Consider the following 25610-nt stretch of genomic DNA (forward strand, 5'->3'; position numbering starts at 1 on the left):
CAAGGCAGTAAATAAGTTACATCGATTCCAGTGCTCACCTGGTACTTATTTTATCGACCCTGGAAGGATGAAGGGCAAAGTCGACCTTGGCAGAATTTGAACTGAAAACATTAAGACCAATGAAATGCCACTAAGTATTTTGCCCAGCATGCTAATGGTTCTAACAGCTTGCTGCCTTCAATAATAATAATAATAATAATAATAATAATAATCTTTTCTACTATAGGTGGAAGCGCAATGGCCCAGTGGTTAGAGCAGCGGACTCGCGGTCATAGTTTCGATTCCCAGACCGGGCGTTGTGAGTGTTTATTGAGCGAAAACACCTAAAGCTCCACGAGGCTCCAGCAGAGGATGGTGGCGAACCCTGTTGTACTCTTTTCGCAACAACTTTCTCTCACTCTTTCTTCCTGTTTCTGTTGTACCTGTAATTCAAAGGGTTAGCCTTGTCACACAGTGTCACGCTGAATATCCCCGAGAATTACGTGTCTGTGGAGTGCTCAGCCACTTGCACGTTAATTTCACGAGCAGGCTGTTCCGTTGATCGGATTAACAGGAACCCTCGACGTCGTAATGGGCAGTGGGGATGGGTGGGAAGGGTGGTGTTGGGATTCTATTGGTGGTGGTGGTGGTGGTGGTGGCGTGTGTGAGGGGGGAAGGGGGCATTTTCAGTGAATAGAGAAAAGAGAGATTCATCAAAAGAAACAATGGCGAATGATGAAGATGAAAATGCCAGAGATGGGGGGGGGGGAGGGAGGTGATGAGGCTGAGGTGAAGTCATTCTGCTGCTTGTCGTCTAAGGAAAAACAGAACGACTACATGCTAAGTCGATAAAGTGAGGGAGATTGGAGTGGGGGAAGGAGGTGATAGAGGGCGCGGGGGGAGGGGGAGGGGGGGCAACAGTCCAAATCTTGACCCCCCCCCATCATCCACATCCCGCCTCTGCTGACCCGAACCCTAAGAAATGTCATGCCAAAATGTGGCGGTGGTGGGGTGGGGGTGGGGGAATGCAGTAATATGTAAATGAGTGCCACTAGATTTGACTGTTGGTCCCTTGCTTGTTTTTCAGTGCAGAGGGTAGGTTCTGCCCATCCCCTACCCCTCTCCCTCCCTCCCTCACAACTAGCTGTTGTGGGGATGATGTTGGTAGCGGTGGTGGTGATGGTGTTGATGTTGGTAGTATGATACGAAGTGGAGAGTGGTGGGGGGGGGGGGGGGGGCAGCAAATCATAAACTCAAGAAGAAGAAGGCATTAAATGGTTTCCTGAAGAAAAAGAAACACTGTTTAATTAACTGCGGAAGAGGAGTAGTAGTAGGAGGAGGAGAGGAAAAGAAGTTGGGGGTAATGTAGGAGAGGGATGAAGAACATTATTTACATTATTTACATTTGACAGATATTTGTCTTTATCTTGTTAACACAACGTTTCGGCTGATATACCCTCCAGCCTTCGTCAGGCGTCTGGGGGGGAAATTTTGAACCTGGGTTCTCATTCCTAACGATGTTACTATTATTATATTATTATTATTATTACTATTATTAATCAGGTCACTGCCGTGAATCGAACTCGGAATCTTGGGGTTAGTAGCCCACGCTCTTAACCACTACGCCATATGTAACATCGTTAGGAATGAGAACCCAGGTTCAAAATTTCCCCAAGACACCTGACGAAGGCTGGAGGGTATATCATCCGAAACGTTGTGTTAACAACAAACAAGATGAGGACAAATATCTGTCAAATGTAAATAATGTAAATAATTCCTCATCTCTTAAATATAGAACTGGGGATGAAGAAATTAAGTAGAAGAGGGTGCAAGAGGTGGAGAAGGAAAGAATAAGAAAAAAGAGGAGGAGCCCAGGATTGAGAAGATTTGATGAATTGTTGCATAAATGGTGAAATATTTGAAGATATTTCTCCCTCCATACATACACACAAACACACACAGAATATTTTTTAAAAGTTACTGTATAAAAAATATATTGTCAACATCAACGAAAAATGTTTTAAAAGAAGAAATAAAAAGTAAATAAAATAAACTCCGAATAGAAGAAACAAAACAAAAAATGCGGAAATATTTGTTTTACAAAAAAAAAAAGGGAGAAAAAAATCAACATACAAATATACATACATATATATATATATATATAATTTGTAGATTAAAAGGCAGCCAACTGTTGGAACTCGTTTACATATTAGGAGGCGAGTAACGACATTCCAAATTGGTTTGCTTGAATAATTGTGGAGAACTTTTTTACATGAAACCATTGGTTGCCTTGTTAATCTACAAACAACAAATATTTACCCACCAATGTGGCATTGAGCACTCATTCTCATTATTCGATACTATCGTGTATATGTGACCATGTGTGTATATATATATATATATATATATATATATATATATATATATATATATATATATGTATGTATATATAGGTTTGGCGGAACGAACACAAAACAGGCCTCAATTCATGTGTATACATATTCTTTTTTAATCAGCAGAAAAGTTACAGACATAACCCAAAAGTTTCATTTTTATATGTATGAAACATTCAGCCTTTGAGTCACTTACATAACATTTTGACTGATTAAAAAGTTATATATATATACATATAAAGGTGCAGGAGTGGCTGTGTGATGATAAGCTTGTTTCCCAACAACATGGTTCCGGGCTCAGTCCCACTGTGTGGAACCTTGGGCAAGTGTCTTCTAAAATACCCTCCGGCCAACCAAAGCCTTACGAGTAGATTTGGTAGATGGAAACTGAAAGAAGCCTGTTGTATATAAAGATAAATATTTGAGTGTTTGTGTTTGTCTCCCCACTATCATTTGACGATCGATGTTGGTGTGTTTGCATCCCTGTAACTTAGTGGTTCGGCAAAAGAGACCGATAGAATAAGTACCAGGCTTACAAAGAATAAGTCCTGGGGTTGATTTGTTCGACTAAAACCCGTTAAGGTGGTGTTCCAGCATGGCCACAGTCAAATGACTAAAAGAATATATATACATATATATACACACACATGCACACATATTTATTAAATAAATGCTGAAAATTTGCAGGAAACAGAAAAAAATGGGTTTTTTTTTTTTTTCAACTAAACAAGACAAGAAGCAAAATAAACGTAACTATAACAATAAAAAGAAACAAAAGGAAGCAAAAACAAAAAAAATATCTCAAATTCTCCCCACCCCGCCTACCAGTTCCCTGGAATTTAAAGCAGAACAACCAATAATGTAAAAAGAACAACTAAATAGTACAAAACTCTGCTACGTCTCGACATTGTGTTTCCTCCGTCACTCAGGTGTTGGCGACGGTAGATGCCAGTCTGTTTACTACCAAAATACTCGTTCCATACTTGTTCCCGTTGAGGTACAAAGTGTGTCGATTCAAGGCTCTTGTCATGCTGTTTGCCCCCTTGCCCCTCATTCACCAGTGATGCAAACATCCTGATGGGTACCGACTTTCTGGAGCGATTGGATGGCATCAAGGTCTTCTTATACAGAGTCATATTCTGCCAGAAGAGTGGGCAGTTGGATTTTGTATCCATTACCTCCATAGCCAGATTGGTCAAGCTTATATAATCCGGTTGATTATCTCCGTCCACATCACCAATGGCTCCTGTCAAGTAGAAAATTCACGACAACATGATCAATAAGATGATAGCAATTCTCGGATCATGAACATTTATAGTTTATCTTTAAAGGTAAGGGGGGGACATTTGAGTCAGTGGCGGAAAATTGTTGGGGTTGGAAAGCTACATTGAAATAGCGGGCGCCAACTACCATCTTAAAAGGCTGCCAGATCTAACATTTTAAAAATTTGCACTGGCATGGCTGTGTGGTAAGAAGTTTGCTTACTAAATATATAGCTATGGGTTCAGTCTCACTGTAAGGCACCATGGGCAGTTGTCTTCTACTATAACTCTGGGCCAACCAAAGCCTTGTTATTTGATTTGGTACATGGAAACAGAAAGAAGCCTGTTGTGTTTGTATGTATGTATGTATATATATATATTGTATGTATATATATATATATATATATATATATATATATATATATATATATATATATATATATATATATATATATATATATATATATATGTATGTATGTATATATATCATCATCATCGTTTAACGCCCGCTTTCCATGCTTGCATGGGTTGGATGATTTGACTGAGGACTGGTGAAACCCGATGGCTACATCAGGTTCCAATCTGATCTAGCAGAGTTTCTACAGCTGGATGCCCTTTCTAACGCCAACCACTCCGAGAGTGTAGTGGGTGCTTTTACGTGCCACCAACACAAGGGCCAGTCACGTGGTACTGGCAACAGCCACGCTCAAAATGGTGTTTTTTACGTGCCACCTGCACAGGAGCCAGTCCTGCGACACTGGCAACGAACTTGCTCGAATGGTTTTCTAACGTGCCTCCGGCACAAGTGCCAGTAAGGCGACGCTGTTATATGTACCATACTGTCACATGTACCATGCAGTCACATGAACCATGCAGTCACATGTACCATACAGTCACATGTACCATGCAGTGTGATTGGTTAAGCAACAGCAGTAACACAACATCAAAGACCAGTGACACCCACCCACCCATTCCAGTACTCACCTGTGCCACGACCAAAGGGTTTAGCAACAGCACACTGATTGTCTGTCGATGGAGACGGCGAATCTAGCAAAAGAGGGAAAATAAAATTTCAAATTTGATAAAATTAATTTTAGTAACACACAGACTACCTGTAGCTACAGCTGACATTAAGGATCAACACCCCGCCACCACCACCATGCCCATAATCAAGTAAGTCGTTAGCCAATAGTCTAGAGGGCCCAGTACACTTGGCTGTATAGAGGTACCACAAATGTTATTACTGAGGTTTTAGTGGTTTTAGTCATCAGATCACGGCCATGCTGCAGATATATCTTCAAAGTTTCTAGATTATCATATTGAGCCCTGTATACACGTTTTTGTTTTGCAAACAAGACAAGAAGTACTCAATACCTGGTGCAGAATTTGTATTTATTAAGAACCAAGTAATGTATTCCTCTGTTCTATATATAATGGCTGTGGAGGCGCAATGGTTCAGTGGTTAGGGCAGCGGACTCGCGGTCATAGGATCGTGGTTTCGATGCCCAGACTGGGCATTGTGAGTGTTTATTGAGTGAAAACACCTAAAGCTCCATGAGGCTCCGGCAGGGGATGGTGGCAAACCCTGCTGTACTCTTCCACCATAACTTTCTCTCACTCTTACTTCCTGTTTCTGTTGTGCCTGTATTTCAAAGGGTCAGCCTGTCACACTGTGTCACGCTGAATATCCCCGAGAACTACGTTAAGGGTACACGTGTCTGTGGAATACTCAGCCACTTGCACGTTAATTTCACGAGCAGGCTGTTCCGCTAATCGGATCAGCCGGAACCCTCGACGTCGTAAGCGACGGAGTGCCAACAACAACAATATATAATGGCAAGCTTGCAGAATCATTAGTGCATTGTACGAAATGTTTAGAGGCATTTCTTCAAGGTTTTTTGAAATTGTGAGTTCAAATCCCACTGAGACTGACTTTTGCTTTTCGTCCTTTCAGGGTTACTTAAATAAGAACTAGTTGAGCAGTGGAGCTGATGTAATTGGCTAGGTCCCTACCCAACCCAAAATTTCACAGCTTCTATCTTGACCCAGGGTTTTAAGGTACCCACCAGGGCCACTCAACCTCAGAATCAAGGACACCCCCTCCTTATAAACATATTCAGACCAGCCATTAACAAGAGAAAGGAACTACATGAAACAGACTGGTTACCCTAGCAACTCAGTCTGCATACATCACCTTCCTCCTTCCTCTCCCACACACCTGAGCAATGACTATCCCATTCCTCGCTTTTTCCAGATGTCCTGAAGAGGAGTCATAACCCCAAAATATAGAAATACAAAGTAAAACTGCAACCTTATTTCCTTTTGTTTTCCTTTTTCTTTAGTAGATAACTTCGTGGTTTCTTGTATTGTTTCAGCCTCACACAACAAATCCCTTTGTAGGAAACACTTGCCCAAGGTACCATGCAGTGGGACTGAATCTGAAACCATGTGGTTAGGAGTAAAGGAGTAAAGATCCCCTTCGGTCATGAATGACAATGGGATTGCATCAAAAATGTTCCCCTCTGAGGCACAAGTCTGGGCAAGGCTGTTTATGGAAGACCAGCAGTCACCGATACATACCAGCCTCACCTCCCCACACCAATGTTATCCAAGGGAAAGGCAAAGGCTGATACAGCTTGGCACCAGTGACATCGCAACTCATTTCTACAGCTGAGTTAACTGGAGCAACATGGAATAAAGTGTCTTGCTCAAGAACACAACACAGTCCAGTCTGAGAATTGAACTCACTACCTCATGATTGTGAACCTGATGCTCTAACCACTGAGCCATGCGCCTGTGCTTAGGAAATATATATATGTTCAAACTGGCCATATCCAGCTTCTCACACGTACCCTACAATGTCATTCTAAAAATAACCAATCACCTTATTGTAATTTCAAAGCTACAAGATAATACAATGAATAAATAAGCATTACATTTGACAGAGAAATCCAAATGCTAAAGGGTTAACAATAATAACAACAACATCAATGAATGAATCTAAAAATTCTCACAGGAATATTTATTTTCTGCCAATTGAATGGGTTTGTCCATGTTGCTTCGGTCCATGATGAAAACTTCTTCAGTGATTGCTGACTGTGAAGTTACTGCACAAATTAAGAAGTAGCCAGCCGGAGATATGAAGAAAGGTGATTGATTTTGAGGTAAATGGGCTGAAATAAATAAACGAATAAATAAATAGCCAGATAGATTTATTAAAAGAACTTCTTTAAAAAATTTGCTTCCCAACTACTACGTTCCAGACTCAATGAGTGGATTTGGTAAACAGAAACTGAAAGAAGCCCATCGTGCATGTGTTGTTGGCACTCCGTCAGTTACGACGAGGGTTCCAGTTGATCCGATCAACGGAACAGCCTGCTCGTGAAATTAACGTGCAAGTGGCTGAGCACTCCACAGACACGTGTACCCTTAACGTAGTTCTCGGGGATATTCAGCGTGACAAGGCTGGCTCCTTTGAAATACAGGTACAACAGAGAAGGACGAGAGAGTGAGAGAAAGTTGTGGTGAAAGAGTACAGCAGGGTTCGCCACCATCCCCTGCCGGAGCCTCGTGGAGCTTTAGGTGTTTTCGCTCAATAAACACTCACAACACCCAGTCTGGGAATCCAAACTGCGATCTTATGACCGCGAGTACACTGTCCTAACCACTGGGCCATTTCGCTTCCACTTCCGTGCGTGTGTGTGTATGTATGTATGTATGCTCTTGTCTTGACTTCAGGAGTAAGTTGTAAGCAGGCGCCACAAAAGTGATGGTTGTTTACAACCTTGAACAATACCACGAAAGTGCCAGTACACCACATTAGATAATTTGAGAAGCACTGTAGGAGACACTTGCCCAAGCTGCCACGCAGTGGGACTGAACCCAGAACCATGTGGTTGGTAAAGCAAGCTACTTATCACACAGCCACTCCTGAACCTGTTTGCATACTCTTAGTTGATTCTTGACTACAGCAGAAAACAACTGCCCCTAGTGTCTGTGGTGGGACGAACGCCACACCCATCTAGTTCTTTATATGTTTTCTTGTTTCAGTCATTGAACTACAGCCATGCTAGGGCACTACCACCAAAAAGGGTTTAGGTTCAGTCAAACAAATTGACCCTGGTACTTATTCTGTCAGACATTTATTTTTTTTGTTGAACAAGAGGTGGTAAGGACAAACACAGACACAACAGCATGTGAGTGTGTGTGTTCTATCAGACATTCTTTTTTGGTCAAACTACTAAGTTGCTGGGACATAAACAAACCAACATTGGTTATCAGGAAGTGGTAAGGACAAACACAAAGACACACACAACAGGCGTGCGTGCGCGCGCGCGTGTGTGTGTGTGTGTGACAGGCAAGCTGTTCCACAAAGTGATTGAACTCAGAACCATGTGGTTGGGAAAGAGATTGTGTTGTGAGCAGATTTTGTCTTTCTTTGCAAAGTGTGTTTGTATGCAAGCGAGTTACCATCACTAAAATTTCTTTAATTAAACGAAATTCAATTTCATGTTGGAAACCTCACATGTGTGCACATACTTTTCCTTTGCCAGTTTTAAAATGCAAAACACACTGCGTGTGCACATACAAGCGGACAGAAGAAACACTGGGTTTTGTTAACAAAGTTTTAGCCAACAGTGTAACAGCCAAACACACACACACACACACAGAACTATAAGTAAACAAACACTTACAAGAATCTGGATAAGGTCTGTTATCTTCAACCGGCTACAAGAAAGAGAGAGAGAGAAAGACAGATTATTGATTGGCATTAGTAACATGGAACTATCAAAGGAGCTAAAAATAGTAGCCCTAAACTCAACTCTGTCTACTGTCTTAAAAAGAGGTTACATTAAATAATCTAGTCCAATGCTCCGCAACCTTTCTTCACTTGTGGTACATTTATATTCTTTTCCAAATTTGGTGACACACCTGAACTAAAAATATAATTAAAAGTATAGGGAAAGAAAATTATATTCAGGTTACACTGTGGCACATGTAGCATGACACAGTAGGGGGTGTGGAGAATGAGGGGTGGGGATCACTAGCCAAAAACAACATCGCTTCAGCCTGACATTGAGAATAAAGGGACAGCAAATTAGTCCTGTGGAATTCACTTCATGGTGATGTAAGAAGAGGAAAATATTGTCACACTGATATTGACCACTTGATTGCAGACACTGGCCTCGGATGTATCTGGGACCTAAAGGCAGTGATGGTGGACTGAACAATGTGGTGGGTGGACTTTGTTGCTGCAGCCCAGATTGGAACCGAGCCATAATAAATAATAAGGCCACATTGTCACTCGCTTCCGTGCGTGTGTATGTATGTATGTATGTATGTATGTATGCTCTTGTCTTGACTTCAGGAGTAAGTTGTAAGCAAGCGCCACAAAAGTGATGGTTGTTTACAACCTTGAACAATATCACGAAAGTGCCAGTACACCACATTAGATAATTTGAGAAGCACTGTAGGAGACACTTGCCCAAGCTGCCACGCAGAAATAGACAGGACAGTGCAGGCTGTTGAACTGCATATCCATATGACTCACCACAATATGCCCAAACTGTGAAACATGGGTCTCAGACATAGTGTAAACACAGCTAATGCACCTGTTCTGTGGTCGACTGATTATCTAGGGAGCACGGGGCTGCTTGATTACTTCTGAAAATGGAGAGGGAGAGAGCCTCTATGCAGTTGCTCAAACTTCTAAGAATGGCAGCCAAATATTTTCTTCAAATAATTGTCTAAGAAGAGGAAGGACAATTCAGACCAGTGGTTCCCAACCTGTGGCCTGTGGACCCCTGGTGGTCTGTTGAAGTAGTACAGGGGACCAGTGAACATGTTAAGCTGACAGACCTTTCAATATCTTGGGGTCCGTGGGAAAATTCATTCAAATTAAAGGGGTAGTGAAAAGGTTGGGAACCACTGCATTAGATGCTATAGTCTACAGATATACAGGATAAAACAAGGTGGTCCTGGTTGGAACACCTTTGATCATTGTCTGCTATGTGAGGACTGACTTTAAACTAAATGACATCTGCTCAGAGCATATTTTGTTGTTGTTGTTGGCACTCCATCGCTTAAAACGTTGAGGGTTCCAGATGATCCGATCAACGGAACAGCCTGCTTGTGAAATTAACGTGCAAGTGGCTGAGCACTCCAACAGACACGTGTACCCTTAATGCAGTTCTCAGGGATATTCAGCATGACACAGAGTGTGACAAGGCTGACCCTTTGAATTACAGGCACAACAGAAACTGGAAGTAAGAGTGAGAGAAAGTTGTGGTGAAAGAGTACAGCAGGGTTCGCCACCATCCCCTGCCAGAGCCTCGTGGAGCTTTAGGTGTTTTCGCTCAATAAACACTCAGAACGCCCGGTCTGGGAATCGAAACCACGATCCTATGACCACGAGTCCGCTACCCTAACCACTGGGCCATTGCACCTCCACTCAGGGCATATAGAATATGAGAAAGAAAAACAGCAACTTACAGAATCTGTAGGAATGATATCAGCTAGGTCTTTGTTGTGCACAAGAATATCTCCATCGCGATTAAATGTTTTGAATACAAAGACGTCACGCTGATGTTCGACTGTTTGTAAGGTGAGATCAGAGGTGAATGAAGGAAATGATGAGGCCATTTTCCAGAGTATTGTTCCATCTTTACCACTGACCACCATCACCTAGACGGGATATAGAAGCAAAGAGAATGGTATAGTCAGTCAACTCGTTAGCATTTAAATTGGTCATACCCGACCCAAATATTCTGTTTGTTTTATGTTCAAACTGTAGTAGTAGTAGTAGTAGTAGTAGTAGTAGTAACAGCAGCAGTAGCAACAGTAGTAGTAAAAGCAGCAGTAGTAGTAGAAGCAGTAGTAGCAGTAGAAGCAGCAGCAGTAGTAGTAGTAGTAGTAGTCAGAAATATTGGGTCATAATGGTATTGATTAGTTCAATGCACAGTGGTTTGTAGTGGTCAACATAAGAGAATGGTGAGTATTGGTCAGTGGAAGGCAGAAGTGGGGGTATGGGTCACTAAAACAAATGGTGTTGTGTTTCGGTCGAGAGAGAGAGGCCAGAAGAACTTACCATGGAATATGTGTAATACGGCCAGGTACCAAAATTGAGATGCAGCATGAAATCCAGGTAGGCATCATCGTTGAAGTAACCAGGGGCTGGAATACTGAGAGAAATACGACAGTGATACAGAGGACGAAACAGAACAGTAGTGGGGGTAAGAGCGAGAAGGGGGGGGTCACTAGAAGTGTTGAGATCGATTGAGCTTGTAGTGGGTGGGGGGGGGGTCATAGACAGCCAATTCAAGACACAGCATTTATTGTCTTCAGGTCCACCAAATTTATAATAATAATACTCTCCAAATATGAGCGAGTGCTGAAAAGTTCCTGGCTTTGGGTAAAAGAAAATACAGGAGGATCAGTTCATCATCATCATCGTTTTAACGTCCGCCTTCCATGCTAGCATGGGTTGGACGATTTGACTCAGGACTGGTGAAACCAGATGGCTACACCAGGCTCCAATCTGATTTGGCAGAGTTTCTACAGCTTTTATTTAAGCCCATAAAAGAACTCGGAAGGTCAGGCCTCCAAGTAGGCCTTTCAGGATACCCTTAAAACCAGGAACTTTTCAGCCCCTGCCCCTTGTAATGTATCTGCACAACCATGTTTCCAACAACAAGCTTAGGCCCCTTTTTTGAATTTCATATGACTAACACTCATGGACATGCTCATCATCATCATCCTTTAATGCCTGTTTTCCATGCTTGCATGGGTCGGACAGTTTGACAGGAGTTGGCCAGGCTGGAGAGCTATCCAGGCTCCATTTGTCTGTCTTGGCATGGTTACTATGGCCGGACATCCTTTCTAATGCCAACTGCTATACAGAGTGCACTGGGTGCTTTTGATGTGGCACCGACGCAGGTGCTTTATCCGTGGCATTGGCACGGGTTCTTTCTACATGGCACTGGCATGGGTGTTGTACATGTGGCACTGGCATGGGTGCTGTACATGTGGCACTGACCCACATGCATTTTATGTGGCACATTACATGATCAAAAAGCGATGCCAACACCCATGACTTTTGGAAACATTTTTTTCGTGTTCAGAATTGTTGAAGAGCATTGAATAAGCTACCAGCATCAGTTGTTAGTTATCAGGACACTACATCCTTAAAAACTTCCATGCTTTCTGAAATTCATCAAAAGTACACCTGATGCCCACCAACCTATATTTTGTGTTTTTTTTTTCATAAAATGACTCATTCACTATTCACTTCCTGTGCATAATTCTATGTCCTGGTCATGTACTATCGGTTACATTTTCTGATGAGCTCTGTATACAATAAGATCATTATTATTTTAACAATGTCCAGCCGATAGAGTCCAGACAAGAATCACCATAGAACAGTTAATTTAAATCAATTAGTTTTCTCTACTTCAAAACTGAAAACAAAACCATGTTTAATTACTCACCTGAATGATTCATAATTAGTAAAGTTAATTTTCCACTTGGGTGTAAATGCCTGGCCATCAACCAGAGCAATGGTTCCATCAAATGTACTCACAAGAATATCCATTATGTTATTATTTTGGATGTCCACTATGACAGGTGGAACAAAGATCCCTTTTGTCTTACTCCTGCAGAGACAAGATGGAAATAAAGAACTTGTTACATGTTGTATAGGGGGTGTAGTATTATGGAGGACATAGTTTGGGGCTTGTCCTCCAGCATATTAATGACTGGGTCACTTGTGTTCTCCTTTTAACTTGGCTACATTAAGATATAAAAGACGCATGTCTTAACCCTTTAGCATACAGATTATTCTGTCAAATGTAATCCTTATTTATACACATTGTTTGGAAATAATTCAAGCATTATCTCGTTGCTTCAAGTTTTCGATAATGTTGATATTTTATTTTTAGAATGACATTGCAGGACAGATGTGAGAGACTGGATCTGGGCTATTTTTTAATATAAAGAGGGTGCAATATTTGAGCCAGATGCAAACAGTTTAAGATTTGAATGGCTCTGTCAAAGGGAGGGAGACAAGCAATGCTAATAGCCTTTTCTAGAATCTCTGAAAGTGGTTGTAGTTCTGAGGCAGATAGCAAGGGGGGGGGGGGGAAGACCACAACTCACACATGGGTTGTTGCTGAAGGGCAAACACAGAACATCGAGAAATCAATTGCTCTTTTCTGAAACTGGCACCCGGCCTCTGGATGCTTACAACTAAGTGGAATGTTCTTAAGGTAACCAAAGCTCGGTCTTAATCTAGGTGCCCCACCCCAGCCCCCACTTCTCTCGGTTGTTGTTTGACTTATTATCATGTTCACAAGTGGTGACCGGTGCCATAGCACTTAAAAGAAATAAAGAAATCACCACCACCCCGCCTCAACACACACACCAAATAAGCACAATAGATGAAGATATTAGGGAACTTACTCATAGATTGCTTTAGCATTTGATAGCTGCTCCACCTTGGGATCCAACAGCTGTTTCTTTAAAACATCCCAATATATCTGATATAGATGACCTGTGGAAGTAAGAACAACTTAATAGATGTATGGAAATTTTATATATATCATCATCATCATCATCATACAGACATGGGTTGGACAGTTTGACCAGGGCTGGCAAGCTGAGCAGAATCCAGTCTGATTTGGCATGGTTTATACAGCTGGATGCCCTTCCTAATGCCAACCACTCTGAGAGTGTAATGGGTGCTTTTATGTGCCACCAGCACAGGTGCCAATTTGCATGACACCAATATCTGCTACGACTATGGCTTGATGGGTCTTCTTCTCAAGCACAACATAATGCCAAAGGTCTCGGTCATTCATCATGGCCTCTGTGAGGAACAAAACTCCAATGCTGTTCCTTCACTTCAGCCATTGCAAAAAATCAATGAACAGGGGAGAAGCACTACAAAACAAAGACACACCATGTGGTGCGGTTGGCAGACTGATGCCTGAGGGTTGCATCAAGTGGAAGCCTGAACTACAACAGGCTTGTCTCACAGAGAACGGTTCTAGTTACTTTTGGGTACTCCCTTGTACATGAATATGGTGGCTGTCTGCTTCTTGCACACACACATACTTGGTGGGTTTCTTTCAGTTTCTGCCTACCTAGTCCACTCACAAGGCTTAGCTACTTATCACCTCTGTGAGGCTCAACCTTTGAAGGGTGCTCTTTATGTGCCACCAGCACAGGTGCCAGTTACATGACTCCGGCATCGGCCACAACAACGATTTCACTTGGCTTGTCAAGTCTTTTGAAGTATGGTATATCACCAAAGGTCTTGGTCACTTATCAACCTCTGTGAGGCCCAGCGTTTGAAGGCTGCTCTTTATGTGCCTGTCATGTGACACTGGCATCAGCCAATCATGCATTACCCTTGTAGGTTTCAATGGTGTGATTTAAAAAAATTTTTAGAATGACATTGTAGGGTAGGTGTGAGATGTTGGATCTGGTCAGTTTGAACATAAAACAGTTAATATATTTGGGTTTAATTGTTGGCACTCCGTCGCTTACGACGTCGAGGGTTCCAGTTGATCCGATCAACGGAACAGCCTGCTCATGAAATTAACGTGCAAGTGGCTGAGCACTCCACAGATACGTGTACCCTTAACGTAGTTCTCGGGGATATTCAGCGTGACACAGTGTGACAAGGCTGACCCTTTGAATTACAGGCACAACAGAAACAGGAAGTAAGAGTGAGAGAAAGTTGTGGTGAAAGAGTACAGCAGGGTTCGCCACCATCCCCTGCCGAAGCCTAATGGGAATCGAAACCGCGATCCTATGACTGCGAGTCCGCTGCCCTAACCACTGGGCCATTGCGCCTCCACTTGGGTTTGATATGGCTGGATTAAATGCTGAAGGGTTTAATCTGGCACTAAACTGTACAAAAAGAGAATTGGAAAGCCTGGACTTACCTGGTGAAGACAACTGACCACTGGTGAACAGGACAGTGAGCTTGTTATTTGATGACTTGTAGAGGACAGGGTTTCTATAGACGCCTGCTTTCGTAATGGAAATATTGACAAAAGTGCCTACAGCTTGTCCTGTAGCCCCAGAAAACAGCAGGAAACGACCAGAGTTGTCAGGGGGCTGCAATAAGAAAGATAATAGATATACATTATCATCATCAACATTAGGATCATGCCAGGTACATTTAACGACCCCTATTTAGCTCTGAATTATGCCAATGAGAGATAAGTGTCACTTGTATTCTGGAGAGAATATCAGTCCTATATCAAGATAATTTCTTTTCAGAGTAATTTTAATGCCTCATCTACTGAATCTAAGAAACCTGAGGCAATGATGAGAATTGTAAATGTTGCCTGGAAGCACAACAAAACTCACAGACCATGATTGATGCTTTAAAAGATCAAATATGTCTCCTAGTAACTCATTAACCCTTTTGTTACCAACCTGGCTGAAACCGGCTCTGGCTCTGAGTACAAGTGTCTTGTTTTCATTAGTTTTGAATTAAAATCTTCCACCAAACCTTAGTCACAATTAATGTTCCTAACACTAGCTTAATGATAACTAAGTTATTTTACTAAATTCTTTGTTATATTTAAAATTAATTGAAAGAAATACAGAGCATCTCAAAATAAATACAGTAACGAAAGGGTTAAAAATGAACAAAATTAAATACAAGAAATTAATTAAAAAATGAATTAACTTTAATGTAACAACAAAAGTTACATAGTAACAATCAAAAGCACCATACTGTCTCTATAGCACCAAGAAAAGTCGTGGTTAGTTTCCATAGTAACGAAAACACTTACGTATTTGTCTCCATAGTAACAACATCCAGCATGTAAAATGAGGACATCATCTACATTGTCGTGGTCAACATCAGGTACCACAAGAGCCTGGTAGATATTCCAGTGGTCAATCAGGTATGTACTATTTGCTGACCATATCACAAAACCTTCACAACAAAAATTGAAATAAATACACACAAATTACTTTTTCTTCATCAATGATAAAACAACAACATTTAGTCAACCTAATCGTTCAGAATTTACATTTCTATATTGCTGAGGACAACATGCTGCCTACAGGTTTCAACATCAAAGCCCTACTGTACTTAAAATGACTCTTTCAAAGGTCTGTGATAGCTGTTGCTAGTGGTGATGGTAATAACAGTTGTCCAGTCTCAGACCAGGCCTTATTGACAAGACTAATTATCAAAGATATTCTAGCTACGACCATACATGGCACAGGAGTGGCTGTGTGGTAAGTAGCTTGCTTACCAACCACATAGTTCCGGGTTCATTCCCACTGCATGGCACCTTGGGCAAGTGTCTTCTACTATAGCCTCGGGCCGACCAAAGCCTTGTGAGTGGATTTGGTAGACGGAAACTGAAAGAAGCCCGTCGTATATATGTATATATATGTATGTGTGTATATGTTTGTGTGTCTGTGTTTGTCCCTCCAACATCGCTTGACAAGCGAGGCTGGTGTGTTTACGTCCCCGTAACTTAGCGGTTCGGCAAAAAGAGACCGATAGAATAAGTACTAGGCTTCCAAAGAATAAGTCCTGGGGTCGATTTGCTCGACTAAGAAGCAGTGCCCCACGATGGCCGCAGTCAAATGACTGAAACAAGTAAAAGAGTAAATAAGCATTACATTTGGCAGAGTAATCTGGAAGCTGAAGAGTTAAACAATGTTAAGAGTCCATGCATAGATGGTAGGGCTTACCTTTACGAGGATCAATGGCTTGTAGAGTGGCATGATAGCCACTGATCAAGCAGTCGTGCTTACCATCCTGGTTAGCATCCAGTTGGTCACAGTGTATGTAGAGGATACTTGATTTGGTGGAGTGTTTCCACAACTGTTTGCCATCACAGCCACGTATGGCAAGAAGTTGACCGGTAGGTGGGCTGGAAAGTCCTGACAAAATGAAAGAAGACATTATGCTGGCTTCCTCATCACAAAGCTGTGATAGAAGACCCTAACTAATGTGAAGGGCCATGGTGAGGGAATATTGTTGTTATTCAGGTCACTGCCTGGAATCAAACTCGGAATCTTGGGTTAAGAGCGTGGGCTACTAACCCCAAGATTCCGAGTTCGATTCCAGGCAGTGACCTGAATAATAATAATAATAATAATAATAATCATAATATAACATCAAAAAATACCCTAAGAATGAGAACCCTGGTTCGAAATTTCCCCAAGACACCTGATGAAGGCTGGAGGATATATCAGCCGAAACATTTGTGTTAACAACAAACAAGATCATCGTTCATCGTTTAACGTCCGCCTTCCATGCTAGCATGAGTTGGATGATTTGACTGAGGACTGGTGAAACCGGATGGCAACACCAGGCTCCAATCTGATTTGGCAGCTGGATGCCCTTCCTAACGCCAACCACTCAGAGAGTGTAGTGGGTGCTTTTACATGTCAAAATGGTGTATTTTATGGCGGACAAATATCCCTCAAATGTAAATAATTCCTCATCTCTTAAATATAGAACTGCATTAAAGAAATTTAACACTAGAAGTACTGAACAGTCATTTATGACTACTTTTGCTTTTTACTTTTTAATTTCTATGACTGTATTGAATGTGCAATCAAGAGTATCATGTCATATATATGTGTGTATATATTTTTTGGTACACAAATAAATGCTAAAAGGCTGTATTTTCAAATCCTTTATTTACTGCATTAGCTTATATTTAAAATAAATTGCATTAGGCGTAGGAGTGGCTGTGTGGTAAGTAGCTTGCTTACCAACCACATGGTTCCGGGTTCAGTCCCACTGCGTGGCACCTTGGGCAAGTGTCTTTTATTATAGCCTCGGGCTGACCAAAGCCTTGTGAGTGGATTTGGTAGACAGAAACTGAAATATATATATATATATATATATATATATATATATATATATATATGTATATGTGTGTGTGTCTGTGTTTGTCCCCCTACCATCGCTTGACAACCGATGCTAGTGTGTTTACGTCCCCGTAACTTAGCGGTTCGGCAAAAAGAGACCGATAGAATAAGTACTAGGCTTACAAAGAATAAGTCCTGGGGTCGATTTTCTCGACTAAAGGCGGTGCTTCAGCATGGCCGCAGTCAAATGACTGAAACAAGTAAAAGGGTAATGTTGGTCAAAAATGACCGCTATGGTCCTTGTAGGAAGTTGTTATATAAGGTTTCAAATCTCACCTGTATCATTACAGAATTCATTTACTGGCTGTTGGTCATCTGTGTCCATGCTGGAGTGATAATGATGGTAGTAATCTGGTGCGGCCAAACTAAGGAGAATGTCCAGTTGGCCATCATTGTCCATATCAAGTAGCCGGATGCAAGAATCACTGACTGGTTAAAATAATGAGTACACAAGAATGACCAGTGGTTAATTGGGTGGAGTGGAAGAAACAATACATAGCAAAATGACCAGTGAAGTTAAGAGGCATGTTAAGAGGCCACTAAATTAAGATACTTGGGAATAATGAAAGGTAAGGTGAATAACCTAAATGATACATAAAAAATGACCATTGGTCAATGAAGGCCTCAACAGGCAAGTATATCAGTGGTCAGTATATAATTACAATGGCCAAAATATTGTTGAAGAAAGGAATGGAGAATCAGTGGCTAGATGTAGCAATAAATGTACACAAGTGGTCAATGTTTGATTAAGATAATGGATAACGCTTTAGAGATCACGAGATGATGATACAGTGAGGACTAGTGGTCAGTCTAAGACTGATTATTTTGACAAGGGGAAATATAGTGTCTTGAGAAAGAGGCCTCAACACAAAGACACGATGTATTGTTGAAATGGTAACAAACTCTGTTACCAAGATGGGTTTCAAAGAACGTCAACGGTTCACTATCATAACGATGTGACGGCTTGAATTCACAGCAACAGGTTGCCTTGACAAGTAGGGATAGCTCACTGTTTCAACTGGACTGCCACACTGTGGCTTGACAGTATTGTGACACAGTGTATCGACATGACTGTAACACAATGCATCAAGATGAGTGTAACACAGTGTATCACCATGATTATGACAATGTGTTGACATGGCTGTAACACAATGTATCACCATGACTAACACAATAAACATGACTGTGACACAGTGTATTGACATGATTGTAACACAATGTATCACCATGACTGTAACAATGTATTGACATAACTGTGGCACAAGTACCATGACTAAAACAATGTATCACCATAAACTGTGACAATGTATCGACATAACTGTGACACAATGTATCATCATGAGTGTGACACAATATATCAACATGACTGTGGCACAATTAATATGACTGTCACACAATGTATTGACATGACTGTGACACATATATTAACACAACTGTGACAGTGTATCAACATAACTGTGGCACAATGTATCACCATAACTGACACAATATATCAACATGACTGTGACACATTGTATGAACGTAAGTGTGACACAATGAATATGACTGTAACAAGATACTGATATGAGTGTGACAATATATCCAAAATCATCATTGACACAATATCTAAAAAAACATATCTGAAAGACAAAGGTATGTTTAAAATGTCCTTACCATTGTTGCCGAAACTCAAATTCCACTCATTTGACAATGTCTGGCAGGGAGAATGCTGGGAGGAATTTTTATAATGCAAGACGGCAACGACAAAAACGGTGATGGCGAGGATTACAAATAAGATTATCACCACATTTTTTATGATACGACAGCATGATGAATGACCAGCTCGGTTGGGGTCACGCCGCTTCAACTTGCTGCCCGGTAAATTGTCCAACTCTATGACATTTTTACTGAACTTCTTAACACCGTTCCGAGAAGCCGGAGTGATGTTCAGGTCTTTGTTGAAAATGATTTGATCTTCACTGTCATCGTCATCACTGATGTTTTGTTGTAAGGGTGAATAGACGACATTGTCACGATTGATTACTGCAAAGACAAAACACAAAAAATCTAAAAATGTCCATAACAAAAACTGAAATATTGGCCTATCATTAGGCCAATATTTTTTACGGTAATCTTCCAGTTTCGAGGGGCTAAATAAATTACAAGGGAAATAACTGAACGTCTTACCAGTATTATCCGTACTACTTTGTTTATAAATAAATCGCGTGATTTGATTGACGTTAACTGCTTATATATAAATCACACACGTGATTGAATATCATAGTTTCTTATGAGAAATCGAAAATGCCTCGTGGAAGACCGGCTGCACAACATCTAACCCGAACCCTAACCCTAAACTTTTATATTAAAAAAATTCCGTCGCATGCTGTTTGTAAAAAGAAAAAAACATTTTAAACTTTTATAAAAAAAAAAAAAAATCCATCGCATGCTGTTTTAGATTCTTTTCTGCCTGTTAAAATTCCGTCGCATGCTGTTTTAGAGAAAAAGTAGAACGGATAATACTGGTAAGTCGTTCAGTTATTTCCCTTGTAATTTATTTAACCCCTCGAAACTGGAAGATTACCATTTATTTACGTCCCCATAACTTAGCGGTTCAGCAAAATAGACCGATAGAATAAGTACCAGGCTTATAAAAAGTAAGTACTGGGGTCGATATATTCGATTAAAATTCTTCAAGGCGGTGTCCCATTATGACCGCAGTCAAATGACTGAAACAAGTAAAAGATAAAAGATAATCTACGGGGGAATTATTAAATTTGCCATGTCCGTATGTCTACTAGATAGGTTTAGATATATTATATATAAATCAAATATTACGCACTTTGTGTTTTCATGGAATAAATTGCATTGCATGAAACAACTTCATGGTACGAAAAAAAAAAAAAAAAGATCGCTGCCCCGCAATGATCAAGGGAAGCAACTTTGTAAATCATAAACTATTCACTAAGTGGTTATCTTCCCTTTATGTCGGTAGTTTCGAATTTGATTTTCACTACTGATATCCTTTTATTTAAATGAAAATTTTCACGGGCCTTAAGCTTTTAAAAGCGAGGTATATTCATCAGCTAATTATATTAACTAATAACAAGGCCGTTTTCTCACTTTCATCTCTTACCTGATAACTCATTAATAATCATATTTAATCACTGTGTGGCATTTTGGGCAAGTGTTTTCTGCTAGAGCCCCAGGCTGACCAAAACCTTATGAGTGGATTTCGAAGACAAACTGAAAGAAGCCCGTCATGTGAGTGTGTGTGTGTGTGTCTGTGTATCACACACACACATATATTCTATCGTTCACACTCACACACACATATTCTATCATTCACACTCACACACATTTCATCACACACACTTATATATTCTATCATTCACACTCACACATATTCAGTCATTCACTCACAAATTCTCCCACCCACCCCCTCTCTATCTATCTATCTATCTATCTATCTCAGTAGACACATTTTAAAAGGGTAATACAAAGAACATTCAATGAGAAAGAAAGAAAGGAGAAAATGGTGTGAAAGGCCCCAGAGCAGAGCATAATAAGATTCTTGAAGGAAAATGTGAGTTTGGGGCCAAGCAGAAGTTTTCACACCGTTCCTTGATCTTTAGAATTAGCAGCAGAATTACTCTCAGTCTATCCCTTATCACGAAGGCATATCTGGAAAAGGCAATCTAGGATACATTGTCTGAAACTATGATGAGATGGTCATGGCTGGAATGCTTAGACCATACTGGAGCACTGGTACTAAACACGAACAATTATAGGGACCATAAAACAAGGGAAAGCCTCTACTATGAGCAACCCCACAAACAGAGGGATCACTTTGACTGAAATAAAGTGTGGTTGATCAGAGCTGGCCTGGAGTCAAACATCAACAACAATGTGACCACTGCTGTTTTCTTTTGTTAACTTGTTACTCTCATTGTGAAATAGCTCAAACATTAGTCACACTATGCTACAATTATTACTTGTTAAACTACTACTACCACTACTACTACTACTACTACTTAGTGTCCTATTATAACTACATTTTCAAGTACCTGGCTATTAAGTATCGAGTGAAGATATTCATTGTTAATACAAAATACAGGCCTACTTCATTATTCTGGTCACATATATATACACTTGAATATAAACCATTATCACAGTTAATCTGTCTACATGGTTGTTCAACCTGCTAGATATAACAGCCAAATCTTCATCGTATCACATGCTAGTGTCTGAGTACAGGGGTTCTCAGTCTGGAGTAAAAGTAGTAGAGTTCCTTCCCGAGTCATATAGAGTTGTGGGGCTGGTTTCAAATGGAACAAAAAACAAAGTTGGCTACAGTTGAATTTGAACTCAGAATGAAAAGAATTAGAACAAATACTGCAAAGCAACTTTACCAGTGCTCTAATGACATTGTGTGTAGTTCAAAGTTTTGCAATATTTTGGCAAATTATTTGTTTAATTCATAAAGTTTGAACAAAGGCAGCCTAGCATTCAAAGTAGAGACCATCATGTCATGCTGTCTGAAGCCACCGTTCTGGCAGTTCTTTGACCTCACACTGGTACCAATTCTCGTCCTCTGAGGTGAGGAACTTCTTCACTGAAGTTTCCACCTCCTGTTCATTGACGAAGCATCACGATTGCCGGAAGTGAGCCCTGGATCAAAACAAATAATAATCCAAGGAAGATATTTTCCCATAATCCTAATATGCAAGGCCAGCTTCCAGAACCTGTTGCCAAACATGGGCATTTTGAACACAAGGGGATAATTCACAATGAGTTTTGTTTCAGATGGTTAAACCAGCAACGCCAACCTATATGCTGAACAACTGGAACAGATGTATGTCATTGTGCAACGAAAATACTCAACATTGGTTAACAGAAATCAAACTCTTCCACAAGACAATGCACAACCCCATACGACCGAGAATAAACTCCAGGAATTTGAGGGAAATAAAGCATATAGTCTGGACATATCTTCCTTGGATTACTACTTGTTCCTGTGCTCCCTGATGCTTCATCAATCAAGAAAAGGTGGAAGTTTCAGTGAGGGAGTTCTTCACCTCAAAGGACGAGAACTGCTATCATCATGGGATCAAAGAACTGGCTCCAGACGGTCCCACATGATGGCCTCTACTTTGAATGCTTGGCTGCTTTTGTTGTAGAAAGACAGTTACTCTTTACTCTTTTACTTGTTTCAGTCATTTGACTGCGGCCATGATGGAGCACCGCCTTTAGTCGAGCTAATCAGCCCCAGGACTTATTCTTTGTAAGCCTAGTACTTATTCTATCGGTCATTTTTTGCCAAACCGTTAAGTTACAGGGACGTAAACACACCACCATCGGTCGTCAAGCGATGGTGGGGAGACAAACACAGACACACATACATATATATATATATATATACATATATACGACGGGCTTCTTTCAGTTTCCGTCTACCAAATCCACTCACAAGGCTTTGGTCGGCCCGAGGCTATAGTAGAAGACACTTGCCCAAGGTGCCACGCAGTGAGACTGAACCCGGAACCATGTGGTTGGTAAGCAAGCTACTTACCACACAGCCACTCCTGCTCCTTGTGCAATTTTTTGCAGCACACATTATTTTGTTTACAGTCTGGGAATCGAACCCTCAATCGTGAATGCAGAAATACAACTTGAAATTGAAATACTATTTGTATCAAGGTCTGTCGTGTTTACTTTTGCCTTTTTACAATTTGTGTAGCCATGTGGCTCCTCCACAGCAGGACAGCTGTTCTGTTGGAAGTCCTTTCTTTCATACTTTGACCAACCTCCCCCTCTACAGTGGCCCCACTCAGTTATAGGGGCTCTTAGTCTTGCTAGCTGTATGGTAAACTCGCTGGTGCCACTGCCACGCAAAAAAAAAAAAAACACCCAGAAAAGTGGTTGGCATTAGAAAGTGCATCGAACCGTCGAAACCATCCCAAAGCAGACACAGGTGCACAATACAGTCCCTGAATGGGTTAGATCCTGTCAACCTGTCAAAATCCGCGTGTATGTGTGTGAAGGGGGCGTTTGGGTTTGTGTGCCCTTCTCCCCGCTTGACAACAGGTGTTGGTTTGTTTACGTCCCTGTAACTTACCAGTTCGGTAAAGAGACCCATAGGAAAGATACCAAAGTTTTCCCAAAAAAAAAAATAATAATAAAATTAGTCACTGGGGTCGATTTATTCGACTGAACCCTTCGAAGTGGTGCCCCAGCATGGTCGCAGTTCAATGACTGAAACAAGTACAACATAAAAAGATGTATATGTATGTCGTACATACACACAAGTACATATATCAATGTTTAAACGTTACACACACACGATCATGTATTAATATATCTTTGCTCTCTCCTTTCCTGTTTACTATTATGCTGTGTCACGGACTTCGAGCAATTCAATAATCATATATTATTTTCCATTTTGGTTTAATCAGGATTTGAACCTTCGTTACCTTCAACATCGCATCCCAACCGTAACACAACCTGTTGTTACATTTGGCGACCCCTTTCCATTAAATATATGTATGTGTGTATGTATGGATAGATGATAGATCAAGTCAAAAAAATAAAAAGGTGGGCAAGACATGAAGCAGTGGTTGAATATATTAAGGAGAAGAGAAAGAGGGGAACAACAAGAGAGATAAAGAAGCTAAGAAAAAACAGCATAAAAAAACAAAGATGTTTGGGCGTGGATCGTCTTATAAAGATGTAAGAATAACTTCTGGTTCCATTTTAAGTTTTTTATGAACAATAAAAAGGTGAAACAACAAATATTTAAATAAAAAAAAGTTCACTCACTCCGCAATATCCCCATAGAGCGACAGCTAAATGGTGTGTATATATATATAGTCTATATAGACAATATATATATATATGTATGTATATACACTCACGAGCACAGGTGTGTATATATATTGATATGTGTGTGTGTGTTTCGAAGGAGGAAGCAGAACAAGAAAAATATTTCGATCAGCTGAGATGATGTTGAAGACAAGAGAGTCCGGCAGTGACCAGTGTGTACAGGTCTGGAGACAACATTTGTCACGCGGAGGACGGGAGGAAGCGGACCAGAACCACGACGAGACAACAGATTGAACGACTGACGACAAAGTTTGTTGTTTGGTTAGGATGGCATGTTCTGATTGTTGAATGACAGTCACGCAGTAAATGACGGATACTTCCGGTTCCTAAAAAGTAGTTGTTAACAGCAGCTGAACTTCCCTATGACGTAACTTCCGGAAGTTTATATTTTTTTTTCGTCATAGCTTTTGCATGTTTCGGTCATGGGATTGCGACCATGCTGGAGCACCCGCCTTAACGGGTTCGAGTCGAACGAATTGACTCCAGTATTTATTATTTTTTTTTCCTTAAAGAATAATCAGTCGGTGTTAGTTCGCTTATGTCCCCCTGTTGTTTATGGGACTAAACAACAGCAAAGTTAATAAATTTTTGTAATGTACAATGAGGAAACAAAGCGACAAGCTGGCAGGATTGTTTAGCAGTCCGGACAAAAGGCTTAACGGCATTTCGTCCGTCTTCACGTCTCAAGTTTAAATTCTGCTGAGGTCAACTTTGCCTTTCATCCTTTCGGGGGTCGATAAAATAAGTACCAGTTGTGCACTGGTGTCGATGTAATCAATTTATAACCTCCCACGAAATGGCTGTCCTCGTGACAAAATTTGAAATCAATATACAATGAGGAAAAGGTGCCGAGCTGACAAGAAACGTTAGCTCGCCGCGCGAAATGCTTAGCGGTATTTCGTCTGCTGTTACGTTCTGAGGTCAAATTCCGCCGAGGTCGACTTTGCTTTTCATCGATAAATTAAGTACCAGTTACGCACTGAGGTCGATGTAATCGACTTAATCCCTTTGTCTGTTCTTGTTTGTCCCCTCTATATTTAGCCCCTTGTGGGCAATAAAGAAATAAGAAACGTTAGCACGCCAGGCGAAATGCTTAGCGGTATTTACGTTCTGAGTTCAAATTCCGCCAAGGTCGACTTTGCCCTCCATCCTTTCGGGGTCGATAAATTAAGTACCAGTTGCGTACTGGAGTCGATCA

At 40.9% G+C, this 25610-nt stretch overlaps 1 protein-coding gene across 1 annotated transcript; it reads right to left on the reverse strand.

Annotated features, from left to right (window-relative positions):
* Nucleotides 1-2902: 2902 nt before the first annotated feature.
* LOC106873019 (protein FAM234B) lies at nucleotides 2903-24702 on the reverse strand. Its single transcript, XM_014920220.3, has 14 exons — nucleotides 24350-24702; nucleotides 19205-19573; nucleotides 17828-17980; nucleotides 16361-16552; nucleotides 15442-15587; nucleotides 14581-14755; nucleotides 13091-13181; nucleotides 12121-12285; nucleotides 10722-10815; nucleotides 10127-10318; nucleotides 8329-8362; nucleotides 6649-6807; nucleotides 4619-4681; nucleotides 2903-3618 (listed from the first exon to the last, which is right to left on the reverse strand). Exons 1-14 carry the CDS (start codon nucleotides 24363-24365, stop codon nucleotides 3212-3214), a joined length of 2256 nt encoding a protein of 751 aa, XP_014775706.1. The 5' UTR covers nucleotides 24366-24702; the 3' UTR covers nucleotides 2903-3211.
* Between the last annotated feature and the right edge of the window lie 908 nt (nucleotides 24703-25610).

This window comes from Octopus bimaculoides, chromosome 24, assembly GCF_046866305.1.
Source record: "Octopus bimaculoides isolate indiv1 chromosome 24, ASM4686630v1, whole genome shotgun sequence".
NCBI classification, from domain to species: domain Eukaryota; kingdom Metazoa; phylum Mollusca; class Cephalopoda; order Octopoda; family Octopodidae; genus Octopus; species Octopus bimaculoides.